The sequence below is a fragment of the Acipenser ruthenus genome, chromosome 15 (assembly GCF_902713425.1).
Source record: "Acipenser ruthenus chromosome 15, fAciRut3.2 maternal haplotype, whole genome shotgun sequence".
NCBI classification, from domain to species: domain Eukaryota; kingdom Metazoa; phylum Chordata; class Actinopteri; order Acipenseriformes; family Acipenseridae; genus Acipenser; species Acipenser ruthenus.
The window spans coordinates 26,720,255-26,734,006 of NC_081203.1; the positions used below are offsets into that span (position 1 = coordinate 26,720,255).

Below are 13,752 nucleotides of genomic sequence, written 5' to 3' on the forward strand. Positions count from 1 at the left end.
ACTATATAATCCACCCCACCCGATTGTCTCTCCTTCCTGTTTTCTTTTCTTTCTTTGGTATAAATTCCCTAATTTTCCACACCTGTACATAATAACGCCCTCATCATTATCATACTATATCATAATGATGAGTTCTGTTCATACCTATTCTCATAGGGAGGGGCCAGCTCTTTGCAATTGACATGAAAACCACCAAATATCTCTGGCTGAGGGAAAGAACACTAACTACAAAATTCCCAAAACTAAAGAAACAAATGATGGCTGATTCATGTTTTCACATTCAAATTTTAAATGCACACAAATTATTATTGTTAAATGTTGTAAATGCCTATTGAAACTGACTGTAATACTACAGTGGAGCAATACTCACTGGCTGTACTCAGGACATTCCTTCCTAAAGTGTTAGTGTTGTTGTCACTGCTACTGCGGCTCAGGTTCATGTTATTAGTGGCATTTGTACGTGACATGTTTGGAGCTCTCCGAACAAACGATTCCATTAGGCTTGCTTCGCGAGATGATAAGTTGGGAACACTTGCACTGGAGCTCATTGGTGCCCCAGCAGCCAGCAAGGAGCTCACAGACAGTCTTGTATTAGCTGCTGAGCACAATGGGCGCTGCGAATTAGCTTCTTTGCTGGAGGATTCAGACACTGAACTGACATCTGGTGAGCTCACACTAACTATTCCCATAGATATTGCTCCAGATTCAGTATTGGGGCGGTTTGTAGCGTTTTCACTTCCTGTGTCTGCTGTTAAAGTGCTGGTGCTGGCGCTTGAAGCCGACCCCACTTCAGCATGCGGCAGGCTGTCAGCAGTTGACAGAACAACAATGGGTTCGTGGCTTTCCAGGTTTGTAGCTGTACCATGTTCCATCAAACTTTCAGATCGGCGTTCGAATTTCGCCGAACTCAGACTGATATCGCTGCTACTGGCCACACTACACACAGAGCTGCTGCTTCCCTTCCTGCTGGAGGAGCTCGCCCCAGCCGTAGAAGACTTGTCCGGACAGTTATTTTTCACCAAGCTGCTCCACGTCTGCGCTGTGCCTGAAACAGTGGATGAAACAGGTTTGGGTGACGGCGCTGACTCAGGGTCGTACCCTGGCGCAAGCTTGAGGTCATATTTTCCTTCAGCACCCATACGATAAGAGTTTGAGCCACCAGCATCCCAGGTGACATCAATCCAGCCTGGAAAGGGACATGAGTTTGTGAGACCCAGAAGAGAGCAGACAGCAGCAAGTCAAGACAGCAGCTCCACTTAAAACTGGACCAGACTATTACACCTTCAACAACTCCTGCATTATTAGGTGGGAGTTACTCAACACCTATTATAGTCTCAGGATTTAAGTTAATGCAACAATGGATATCTGTCCTTTCAATTAATATAGTATATGTTAGGGAAGCCTTTGTATTTTGGATATATGGTCACTGCGCACTTTTATGAAATTTGAGTTTTGTCCTTTATTGTAAATCACCAATTTTATTAGACATTTTAGTTACCAAACATAAGGTTCAGAAATATTTTAAATTTAGATCATACAAAAATTACTTTTGGCTCCAATGTCCTCTCTAAAAAGGGCACTTATGAAAGATGGCACCACACCAAAACCTTATTAAGGAATGAATACAAGCCATAACAGCTCAAATTACTGAAAAATCCTAATTATATAGTCTGGTCCAGGTGAAGCAATGAGTTACAGAAGATGAAAGCAAAGTAGAATATTGCAAACGCCAAGCTTAAAGCCACTCAAAGAAATGAGATTGAAGAATACTTTCCTTCATGAAAAATATCATACTGTGATGGAAGTTTATATTTCGTGTGCACAAATTATAGGACATTCACATGCACCGAGCCAAAAAATGAAAATAAACTATGAAAATTGGAAAAACATTAAAAAATGTGACTGCCAAAAAGATCTAACTGCAATGAAAAGAATGCTTAAGTATGAAAATATTACCTGTTAAGTTTGTATTGTGAAAAAAAAAAATATCAATGTAATATTTAAAAAAATATAAAAAATGAATCCATTAACATATCATAAATTTACAATTGTATATAAGCAGCTTAAAACAATGAATAAAAAAAGAAGTTAGAGGTAAAAGTCTGTATGTATAAAAGTTTTTGGTTTGTAAATAACTTTGTGGTACGTGTTTCATTTAAGTTACAGAGATGTACAAATGAGGTTTACGGTTTTATATCGTCTTTGCGGTTGTGTATGTTCAGGTCAACAAATTATACTTTCGTGTCCATCAGCACTTCATTTAATATTCATGGTTTGTAAATGTAATTTGAATACTAGTCTAATTTACTTGCGTTCAATGTATAAACTTTAATCTGTTCATATCTGCTTCATAATATGTAGCGTGATTTATTGTTTTTAACTATGTTACTCTCCCCACCCACACACTATAATAGGTACATATGGTCACTGCATTTTTTTTCTATATCGCTGCTTGATTTATTATAATAACTTTCTCAGTCGATGTTGGGATTTTCACTTATGATCAAACAGTATATATTTTTTTTTAGGCTGGGAACTAGAATGCATGATGATCCTGCATATGCATTTAAGGTCCCAGCACCAAAAAATATACACATACTCCATGGCATTTGAAAACATGCAACAATACAATACGAACATGAAAGCCAAGTTGTACTTGAATATGAAAATGGTCACGTGTCGATCATGTATCTCAATATATGTTAATAAACCTGGTGTATAATAAACCTCCATATTGCTGTTTAGTATTCCTTCACAACTTCTTACAACAGCCACTATCAAAACAAGGCAGGTTTACACATCACAGGTAAATTAAATCCGAAATAACAGGGTTATAATTTCGTTCTCAAACCCCATGAAAACAACAGCCTTTATGCATACAGCCCAAAGTGTTTTACGCAAGTAAAAACCAACATTTAAAACAGAGAAGAAAAATGGAGGGGGAAACATAACAAGATAATAAAAATGGTAACTATCATATAAAATGTATAACTATACAGCTCAGCCAGATGGTGAATGTCATTGGGAAGGGAATCCAAAATGAGCAGTTTAATATTTCTTGTTGAAACAGAAATGTGAAAATAATAACTGCCAACCTGGTACACAAAGGAAGTAAAAAAAATCTTAAGACACATTCACTGGTCATGCATTCTGAAATAAATTCAGTTCATAAATACATTTCATTTGTAGCATATTATAAACAGCAGTATTTCAACAGTTTGGTATTTTTCAATGGGATACATATTTTAAATATCAACATTAATATTTTGCTCCTTTAACAATCTCCATTTAATGCAGGGAAAAAAAAAAACAAGCTCCTCACCATTGTGCGCTTCTCCTGTAACAGTTCCCTCTCCTAGTGGATTCCCATCCTGGTCTCTCCATTTCCAGTCGATACCCCTAACCACACGAGCTCCAGGCACAATGTACTTCATAACCTGAGAGCGAAACAAACGCCTCTGTCGTCGAAGATTAGCTTCTGCTTCTTTAACTGCTTTTCCTGTGGGAATATTAATGTAAATATATAGACTGTGTAACAAATTCTTTTTTTTTTGTACCATAAGGAAACTGTATCCAACACTGAAAGACCAATAAAAATAAAAAGTTTTGCACTGTTCAGTACATACATGTATTTTATTTTTCTTAGAATCCTGCCCTTAACAAAGGAATTAATTTTGGCAAAATGTAGTAATTTATGTACTTTACAGTTTTAGAGTCATACAACAGTAAATGTACCGTGGCCTGTTAAATTCTATAAACTTACCACTTCCATATAAAAAGACTTTACTTACCTAACTGGTCTTCACATACTCCATTAACAGTTCCATAGAGTTCAAACCCTGACAAAGAGAGGTAGTGTGTCTGGCCACTAGCATTCTTTCCCATTTGCTTAATTCTAATGTGTCTCCATCCTTGCTTTTCATCCTTAGATGGATCCAAGGGCCAAGTAGCTGTAGACCTGAAAAAATAGTATTTGCAATATTTTGTTAAAAAAAAAAAAACACACACACACACACATTACACAAAAAACAAAAAATGTTTTTATTTTCCGTTAGTGGAATTAGGTTTTGAAATATCCATACAGAGATGCAGAATAATACTTTCTACAGAAGTACTTTCCAAAAGCCATATACAGTTGAAGTGGATTGCAACCAGGATCTAGCACTCAATTCTGGATCTTATTTTTATAAAAGTTAATTGGGATGTCAAATCTGGGTGTACAATTTTTATTATTTTTTTTTTTAAATAAAAGGGAGGAATTTCTACACTACCATTAGAATTTAAAATCAATGGACCTCCCTGCTGTATATTGTGGATGCAAACAGATAAATGAAACCAAAAACACTGTTGGTTTACAATTAGTGTACTGTCTGCAAATGCCTTTTAAAAATTAAGTAGCGGGGTCCCAAAAAATATAGTGTTACATGTCCACATGTGTTACTACAACTGTTTAAATAATTTACCACTAAGTTTTCTTTTCATTGTTAACATCCTGACAATTTTTTACACTTATAACTTTAGTCTGTTTCAAGGCTCTTTTCAAAATGGACACTAGTGCACAGATAGTGTGAGGATTATTGTCCACGTTGTCAAACCGGTAACACAGCAATAATGATCCATGATGTGGTACAGAACAGAAAACCCAGAGCACTTTATTTATTTATTTATTTTTTATTTTTTTAAAAGCGCTCTACCTGTAGCGATTTAGAGGACAGATCTCAAACCCCAGTGCACTAGAGCAGGCATTTTGAAGAGCAAAAAGACATCATGCAGTTCACTATAAATTTTAGAAGGCTGAATAAGTTAAGGACATACCCTGGCTCATTGAGACTACAGTCATCCACATGGGTATACATTGTTGTCCAGTTCTGTCCATCCTTGGAAACCTGGAAAACCCAGTTTCTCAGGGCAGACCTTCCATATCCTCTCGCGTGTCGCAAGCTGTAGGCAGAAGGAATCACCCAGAGTCCAAGATCTATTGCAAACCACGCATTCTTGTCATCATTGGTGTGGCAATTCAATGCTGAGCTGTCTCGACTCAAAATGTCCTCCAAACGCCCATATGGCAAATTTCTCCCTTCTGATGAAGTTACCACCACCAGGCCATAGGCTGCAGGATTAACCCATTCATATGCGGTCCTAAACAATATAAAAAGAACAGTATTCAAAAATTAAAAGCAAAGTCAGTAAAAAGGAGATTATCATAGTATAACTAATTCAAAAGTACAAATCAGTTTGGAAACCAAAGGAAACTAAGAACCAAAACAAAGCATCCCCAGGGGCATAATCTAAGGGGGAGTATCAGATAGAATGGTGTGTAAAACTGGAAGTGTGAAAAAGATTTGCATCATTGCAATAAGAACATAAGAAAGTTTACAAACGAGAGGAGGCAATTCAGCCCATCTTGCTTGTTTGGTTGTTAGTAGCTTATTGATCCCAGAATCTCATCAAACAGCTTATTGAAGCATCCCAGTGTGTCAGCTTCAACAACATTACTGGGGAGTTGGTTCCAGACCCTCACAATTCTCTGTGTAAAAAAGTGCCTCCTATTTTCTGTTCTGAATGCCCCTTTAACTAGTTCAAGAGATCAAAGAGGTTAGACAATGAATGTGGCAATGATAATAGTTAATTTCTACTGGGCACCACCAGTGACAATTTTATTGAGAAAACATTAATTCTGAAACTTACTTTGCATTTGTCCCAATCCAATACACAATCCCATTTTCATCAAAGTCATGCTGGTGTCTGAATGTAAATGTCTGTCCTTCACGCAGTTTTTTGACAAACACAAATGACGATCTATCAAAGTCATACCACTGTTTTGCCACCTGCAAATAAATTAAATGTAAACATCATAGAAATGCCCATCAAGCTCCAATTTCAATAGAGTAAAAAACAAAAACAAGAAAATACACAAAAATAAAACACCTCAACCTACCATTTTCAGGAGGTACTGCTCCAAAGACTCCACAGTCGCTAATGGTTCCATTTTCAGCATTCGTCCCGTCCGGTCTATTAAAGCCGTTTCTCCTGGAGCACGCTCCAATCGAAACCTCAGTCTTCTTGTGAGAATCTAGAACCACCATAGAAACACACTTTTATATATATAAAAAAAAAAAAAAAAAAAGCCTACACGTACACAGTATTAATCTTACTTTTGCATTGATACGGTCCTAAAATGCAGGACAACAACCTTTAAACCAATCTGTCATCCATACAGGGTAAAAGTGTACATGCTATACATAAGTACCTAGGTAAGATTTGTATTCACTGAATGTATATGTGTTTAATGCACTCTATGATAATGCACTAAAAGAAAGTGAGAAATGTAAACATCTAAATCCTGGGTTATTTGGATGGTCACCCAGTAGCTATATACTTATATCTGTCTTTGTCATGCACTACATTTTCTTCATTAGTAATGAACAAAAATATTAATTAATTTAATAAATAAATAGTTAATTGCTGAACTACAAATTTTGTAGCTGGAGAAGAAAAAATAGCTTCATTATACTTTATGTATTTTACCTGCAGGTTATATGATGATCCAGGGGTATCATATAAGTGAAGAGGTAGCCTTTCAATGGACTCCAACACTGCTATCAGCTTTCTAATTAAGGCAACTGCAGGTTGACTGAAAAAAATATATATATTAAAAACAGATCAAAGAAAATATCAGTTAAAATATGTGGGGGAAATAAGTATGTGCAAAATCCTCTTACCTTTCATCATCTTCATTTTCACAAAATGCTGTTTTAAAGACATTGATTCTTTCCATTAATGGCCTACAATCGTTTTTCACATCTAAGTCCACACTCTGTAAAATTAAAAAAATATTTTTACAAAAATAATAAAAAAAACACAAGTATTAGAAGCAAGATCAATGTGTTTGGGAATAAAAACAATTACGATAACCTTATGACATACAATACTTACATTGTTGAGAACTGTAAAAAGTGCTTGCACTAGGCCACTGCTACACATTTCATAAGGTGAGATAGTGGTTTCATCCTTCAAAACCACAATCAGGTTCTCCAAAGCAGTCTTCATTAAATCCCTCCACATGTTTTCTCCCTCAATGCACTAAAACCCAAAACAAGACATTTTTAAAGTTTGTATATAATTTGTAATAAGTATGTCCATTATGTATATAACATTTACATTTTAAAGATATGTAAACTGTTGTAAATGCTGAGGACTCACTTAAGTTTATTTAACAAATTTAAAATATTAAAAACTCAAAAGACAAAACACACATTAACTATTACTCAGAACACAATTTTACACACAAATTTAGTGTCCATATGTGGTCAAAATAAAACCAGTTATACAGTCTTAGAGATCAAAAAGCTATACATATCCACCATCATTTACTTGCCTGTCTGTTTGTATGTAGCTCCCATGCAGACTCCAGTTGGGTAGCAATGTTCCTTAATGTGACAACCACTCCTCGAGGCATACTCTCCACAGCTTTGAAGTGATCGCCATACAAATCTCTGGCCATGGTTCTCACCTTAAACAGAAAATAACAAAAAACAGACCAATAAAAGACTGTTTCCCAACACACTTTAATAAAACATTTTACTGCAAGATAACATTTTTTTGTTAATGAATCCCTAGAGGCACAGAATACAGGGAAGGCCATCTCTGTTAATTTGTAAACAAAATGAATAGGCTAAAAGAAGGTTTGCATCATTAGTGGACCACACTCATAATGGAACGTGACAAAACAAACAAACAAACATTCATAGAATAAATCAGTGTACCAAAAATGCATAAACCATAATCGCATGCAAAAACACTGTAAAAACATAAAAGTCACTACCTCAAAAAACTTAATTTGATCATCTCTTCTTTCCAACCTACCTTTTGTTTAGTTTTCTCTAACTTGGACTTCAGTTTTCTTCCTCTTTTGCCAGTCCAACCTGTTACAAACTCTGACCCTATAAAAAAAACATAATAAATAATAAATATCAAGAAATTAGTAATAATTAAAAGGTTTACACAATAAAAATGAATTCAAAAACTTTCCTCGTCAGCATGTGTTAGGTTGAGTTGTCAGGGAAGGAGTTAATCTTTCCCTGCCAACTGCACGTGAGAATATGGCTGGAGTGAATAATAGAATAACTGATGATTAATTAGGCTCCAGCCACAGGTGTATAAAAAGTCAGCTAGGATCCTTTGTGAGGAGAGGGAGATTGGGTGAGTTACCTGTGTGCTGAATTGGGGATACGCTGTGTACTGGTCAGTGAAGACGAATGCCCAGCCTGACAAGTGTTTGTTTAAACCTTCTGTTTTGGCCCTTGTGCTTTTTTCTTTGTTTGTTGGTAAATAAGTGTGCAACAGCACTTTTAAACTACAGCTTCTGTCTCTGGGTCTGCTTCCTGACATTCACCAGCCTTGGCGTGATGCTAACCTTTCACACCAATAGTCCTCAATTTATACACTTACCTACAAACTTACCAAGGGATGTTTCTGCAGTGAATGAATGCTTTGTCCCTCTGTTAGACTCGAAGACAAAGCCTGGCAGATCTTCCTTTAATATAGTTGCCTGCTGACCATCCGAGTTGTGGATAGCGATTTCCCCTTCCTTCAGGCAGGTGAGAGACCAGTTTCCCACAGTTAGTTTAGTAGGCCCAGGAGTGGACAGTACAGGCTGGCTTGCAGTGGCTGGTTTCACTTGACTGCGAGCTCTTTGTAACTTCTCCAAAAATTCACTTCTGCTTTCTGTTTGAACAAAGAATTAATATTATTAGCAAATGCAAAATACTTGATGAGTGGCAACTTCTTGTGATGTTTTCCCCAAAAAGGTACTTATTGAAGAACCTGCACACTAACGTATTTCAACTTTTTCATGAACATCCAGAATTTAAAACACCGAATCATACATTCATAAGACTGTTTCAACTGTCTAAATTCTCCTCCCCTCTAAGACTGACTCCAGCTGTGTCCAGATGACTTCTACAAAGCAGAATCTTGTAATTCATAAAATAAAAAAGGTAAAACAAAGAAATACTATACATACCAGTTAAGTTCAAAACTGAATATTTTCTTCTCACAAGGAAAAACAAAACAAACCACTGTACCTGAACTGTCAGATCCCCCTTCAGGACTGCCACTTGAGTACATGGTAGCCAATTTGCCATCTAGTATAAATCTAAACCAGCCATTGCTGCCATTTGACAACTCCAGTGCAGCTGCATCACTCCAGATGTATAAGCAGTCTCTTCCCCTGATGATTGACCAGTCTCTCCAATGGTAAGGTTTACCCTGCTGAATCTCTTTAGCATCTTCCTGAGGTTCATCCTCCTGGAGGAACGGTAACAGCTGCTTTAATGTAATGAACAAATATGTGTGGGACAAATGGCAGCTCAACTTGTACACAAGTACTGAACAAACCAAAACATCTCACCTTATGTGGTATCTAAGAAGTAACTTTTTTTTTCAACATCTGCTCCAAATAGTCATTTCCAAAACAGTAAATTAGATACATTTTAGATTTCCTGCAAGTCAATTGTTTGTCATACATTGTACATTTTCTACATGCATTTAATGAAATTGCTGAATTCCCTTTAATTTAAAAAGGATTGATTTACCCAAATTGAAGTAAAACAAACTGGTAAAAAGTACAGGCTCAGGAAATACAAGTTTCATTATAGTACAGACAGGACTTCAGCTGCATTTTAAACTTCTATATTAAGTTTCAACATGGTAAATTCAGCACAGAACATAAACAAGAAAGCTTTCATGTATAGTATGTAAATCTAAAACCGAAAATCACTGATCCACAAGCTTAATTAAAGTTTTTTCAGAATCATCAATTCATTTTACCTTCTCTGGCTTGGACTCTTCTTCATTTTCATCATCTGAAGTTGGCCCTGCTAGAGTTGAAACTTTGTTAATGACCCCAAGTCTGGCTAGCTGATCGAGAAACACATCACCTCCTTTATCCACCAAGTCTCTTATGATCTGCAAGGCCAATAAGTGTCCATCATCATCATCCTATAAAAGAGAGAGAGAGAGAGAGATTACACTTATTTTCATACAGTAACTTACGCTGCTATCCAGGTATAGAGACCAGACTGCTTTTACTCTTTCAGTAGGGTCATTCAAAAATAGCTTTTTTGTATACTGGTAAATTACATTGTTAATTCAGAAACTTTTTTTCTTCTTCACAATTTTGACAAAAATGGCCCAATCAGTAAACAGCTGAATATAACAAGACAGCAACTACTATAACAAAATATTTCAGAAAGCATGGTTTAACACAGCTTTAGATTTACTATCTCTTCCAAACTATAGTTCTTGTAGTTAGGATTCTCTGAGTTAGGATTCTCTGCCCTGTCTGAATGACAAATCCTTAAGAAAGTTCAACATGTGCTGAAGATTACAGGCCATTTGACTGCTAGTTCTCATTAGTATCCAGCTGAGTGCATATAAAAAAGGAAGAACTCCCTCCAAGGGGCCATTTCTATTTAAATTAAAATTCTAAAGTAAAATATATATATTTTTTAAATTTAGTCGTTGCCAATTAGTTTTTATTATTTTCTCCCCAATTTGAAATGCCCAATTATTTTTAGGCTCAGCTCACCGCTACCACCCCTGCGCTGACTCGGGAGGGGCGAAGATGAACACACGCTGTCCTCCGAAGCGTGTGCCGTCAGCCGGCACACGCTTCGGAGACGTCCAGGCTATAGAGCGCATCCTGCACTCTAGCGAGTGCTTTTACTGGATGCGCGACTCAGGAGCCCCTTAAAGTAAAATATTAAAGAAGAAAATAATACAACAAGATCATTACTAATAAAATACAGCACAGAAACTTCTGGAGTACACCAAAAATATGAAAATGGACTTACCTCCTGATCAAGAACAGTGGCTGTAATCTCAACTAATACTGTGGGTAAATTGTGACCTGCATCAGAATCACAGACCTCTTTAAGAAGAGCTTCAGAGCAGTAGTGGATCATTTTCCTGATTAAAGCTAGGCTTGCTTTTCTGTTTAAAATGAAAGACCAAAATAAAAAAATGAAATTAAGTCCAAGTCATTACTACACTGTACAATCACTCCTGATGAGGGGGCAATTACGAAACCCAACAGGACCTTAAACAGTTATATTTCCGTGTACATACCGTATTGAAGGCAGCATAGTTTGTTGGAAAGTCTGTGCAAATACTGGGAGCAATCTCTTCAAGTAGATGGGTGCCATTTCAGGATCTCCTTTTGGTTCACTAGTCTCTTCCTCTTCTTTATTAACATCTTTTTTCTTTTTGTCATCTCCTTTCACTGGGCACATCCAGTCCCCTACAGGTTGGTGAATGATATACAAATCCTCAAGGATACATTTACATATTGTGGGACTCCATACAGGTGGTAGGGCAACTTTAAATGAACAATTCTCCAAATAAATGACAAGTTATTGAACTAGTGAACTCATCTAATAGATTAATCTAATCTATTAGATGATTAATCTTTTAGTGCAAGTTTCTGTAAAGTTACTTGGTGCTGAAAGAGTTAAACTCCATGTAAATCAAACTTAATTTGATCTAGCAGCATGTCCCAGTTAGAAGGTCCTTGTTGTTGGCAGAACCTTATCACTTGCCATTTAAACTTCAACTCAAATTTAGCTTTTATATCGTGGTTACCCTCTCAACAAGAAACATCTACTGCAGGTCAAAAGTGATAAGCGCTAATAAAGATTTTTTAAAAAAAGGAAAAGATCTTAAAATAACTAAGAACTATGTTGTAAATTGTTGTTTTATGCATTTCTCTCCAAATCATTTCCCAGCCCCACAAGTTTTACCCACCTGGAGACTGCAGAATTGCCACCACCTCACTGTGCCCTCTTTCTCTGGCTTTGTCTAAAGGAGTTTTGCCATCTTCGTCTCTTAAATCAGGGTTGGCTCCATGCCGTAGCAAAGTCTGCATACACAAGGTTTATATAAAAAGTTGATCAGAGAACAATCTTGGTGCAAATTATCAAACACATTTGAGAAACCAGTCGACCAACATTTATACCATACCTTTGCAACTTGAGGCCTCCCAAAGCAAGCTGCATAATGCAACGAAGAAGATCTCTGACCCCTATTGACATCAGCTCCTCTTTCACATAAAAATTCCACCTATAAGAAATAGTATTTTAGACTCTTTCAATTAAGACACGAATTGAAAACTAGTTATCATTTGGTTGCTATAGAAATAAACCTCAGCAAGGTAATCACTTATTTTTCTACGACACTTTAAACATATGACCTCTGGTTTCTCTTCAAATGTGGATCAATTCTTATCAAACACTGGAAAGTCATAACACTAATGAAGGCATAAAGCAAAGATGATGGTACACAGTTGAACACAATGCTTTGTACCCCTTAGAGTCTGAGCTATTTTGCCATGTTTTTTTTTTTTTTTTTTACTGTTGTTACATTTGTGGCTATAACTAACTATAAAGGTTACAGGTACCTGTCATACATTATTTTGAAGAAATTGGATAAAAAAATAAAGGAATTATGGCCATATAAACAAAAGGGGCCAAAAATGTTTAATTGAAAATGTGCAAAAGAAAACAAAAAGAAAAAACAAAACAAAATTCAAATTATTCGTCCCAGGCACCTTGATCATGTGGCACAAGATGGGGCTGTTCACTGTGTCCTGAATAGCCACCATGGCAACATAACCCTAAACAGCTCTGGTCACATGCATATGACACACAAAAGCAAAATTATAAAAATATATGAAAATAGGTCCTTGTGCCTTTGATGTAGCCATTTCTCTTATTTTGTAAAGATTGTGTGAAAATGTTTGTTTACTGCACCAAGGTAGGTCTGTTTTCAGCTCAGCAGCAACATTCCAAACCACTTGCATTCAAGGTTTAATATGGTCATCTACCGGAAATACACAGGTAGGACCTCGTTTTAGGTCTGAATCTCCTCTTTCCAATGACGTATGAAGCAAGGCTGTCTCTCACAGTGCCCGAGTGAAAACAGTTCAAGGACCAGGTTGCCGGGATATTTAACATCGGGCGGACCCAAAAAGTTAAGTCACAAAAGACAATGTAGGTATGCTTACCATTTCTTGTGTACCAAATGCTGAGGCCCAGTTCAAGAGGGTTTGTCCTACATCATCCATGAAATTTACTTCAAAGGCTAAAATATTGAAATTAACAATAAATATGTTAAAAATGAATACAACTGCATTGGAAAAGGAAATTATTAAAAAAAGATTAATTTTACATACATATCCCATACCACAGCTATGAAGAACTAGATGTGTAAAAATACATATGACATATACACCTTCAATATATCACCGGACACATTCCCCGCTGGGGAAAATAAACGTATACTTCTTATACATCCTGAATACTATGACACTAGTTGAAGGTAAAAAAAACACACACATCAAAAATTATAAAAACAAACTAATAATAATAATAATAATAATAATAATAATAATAATAATAATAAAGTAATTTACCTCCGGTATCAATAGCATCTATTAACGCATCTGTGTCTTTACTGCGAATGCAGTCTATTAGCTGTCGATGAGAGCGTTCCCCAGAACTGTCAAGCCTTCTCAAGCCAGGGATTCTACCAGTGGATCCAACATTAGACTTTGGCAAAGCTTTCCTTCCTTCAAAAAGCAGCACCAGGAGGAGATCAACCAGTCGCATGGTGTCCAGCACACACCTTTCATCACCCTGCAGTGCGCTCTCTATCGAGTCAGGGAGTTCAGATCTCAGAAGATCCTAAAGAGAA

The 13,752-nt window shown here is 36.5% G+C and overlaps 1 protein-coding gene across 13 annotated transcripts in view; it reads right to left on the reverse strand.

Annotated features, from left to right (window-relative positions):
• Window positions 1–13,752, reverse strand: part of LOC117422284 (E3 ubiquitin-protein ligase HECTD1) — a 32,419-nt gene that overhangs the window by 10,527 nt on the left and 8,140 nt on the right. For 5 of the 13 annotated variants that reach the window (XM_058987648.1, XM_058987659.1, XM_058987651.1 and 2 more), the window contains exons 6-25: window positions 13,472–13,742; window positions 13,064–13,140; window positions 12,022–12,120; window positions 11,806–11,920; window positions 11,131–11,302; window positions 10,857–10,995; window positions 9,832–10,002; window positions 9,087–9,330; window positions 8,452–8,727; window positions 7,867–7,943; window positions 7,379–7,513; window positions 6,937–7,083; window positions 6,723–6,817; window positions 6,529–6,634; window positions 5,939–6,073; window positions 5,689–5,828; window positions 4,816–5,139; window positions 3,792–3,958; window positions 3,323–3,499; window positions 371–1,186 (exon numbers count right to left, since the gene is read on the reverse strand). In XM_058987648.1, coding sequence (XP_058843631.1) covers window positions 371–1,186; window positions 3,323–3,499; window positions 3,792–3,958; window positions 4,816–5,139; window positions 5,689–5,828; window positions 5,939–6,073; window positions 6,529–6,634; window positions 6,723–6,817; window positions 6,937–7,083; window positions 7,379–7,513; window positions 7,867–7,943; window positions 8,452–8,727; window positions 9,087–9,330; window positions 9,832–10,002; window positions 10,857–10,995; window positions 11,131–11,302; window positions 11,806–11,920; window positions 12,022–12,120; window positions 13,064–13,140; window positions 13,472–13,742 — 3,883 coding nt within the window. The remainder of the gene's footprint in view (window positions 1–370; window positions 1,187–3,322; window positions 3,500–3,791; window positions 3,959–4,815; window positions 5,140–5,688; window positions 5,829–5,938; window positions 6,074–6,528; window positions 6,635–6,722; window positions 6,818–6,936; window positions 7,084–7,378; window positions 7,514–7,866; window positions 7,944–8,451; window positions 8,728–9,086; window positions 9,331–9,831; window positions 10,003–10,856; window positions 10,996–11,130; window positions 11,303–11,805; window positions 11,921–12,021; window positions 12,121–13,063; window positions 13,141–13,471; window positions 13,743–13,752) is intronic. The other 8 variants (XM_058987660.1, XM_058987654.1, XM_058987657.1 and 5 more) reach the window with 7 other exon arrangements.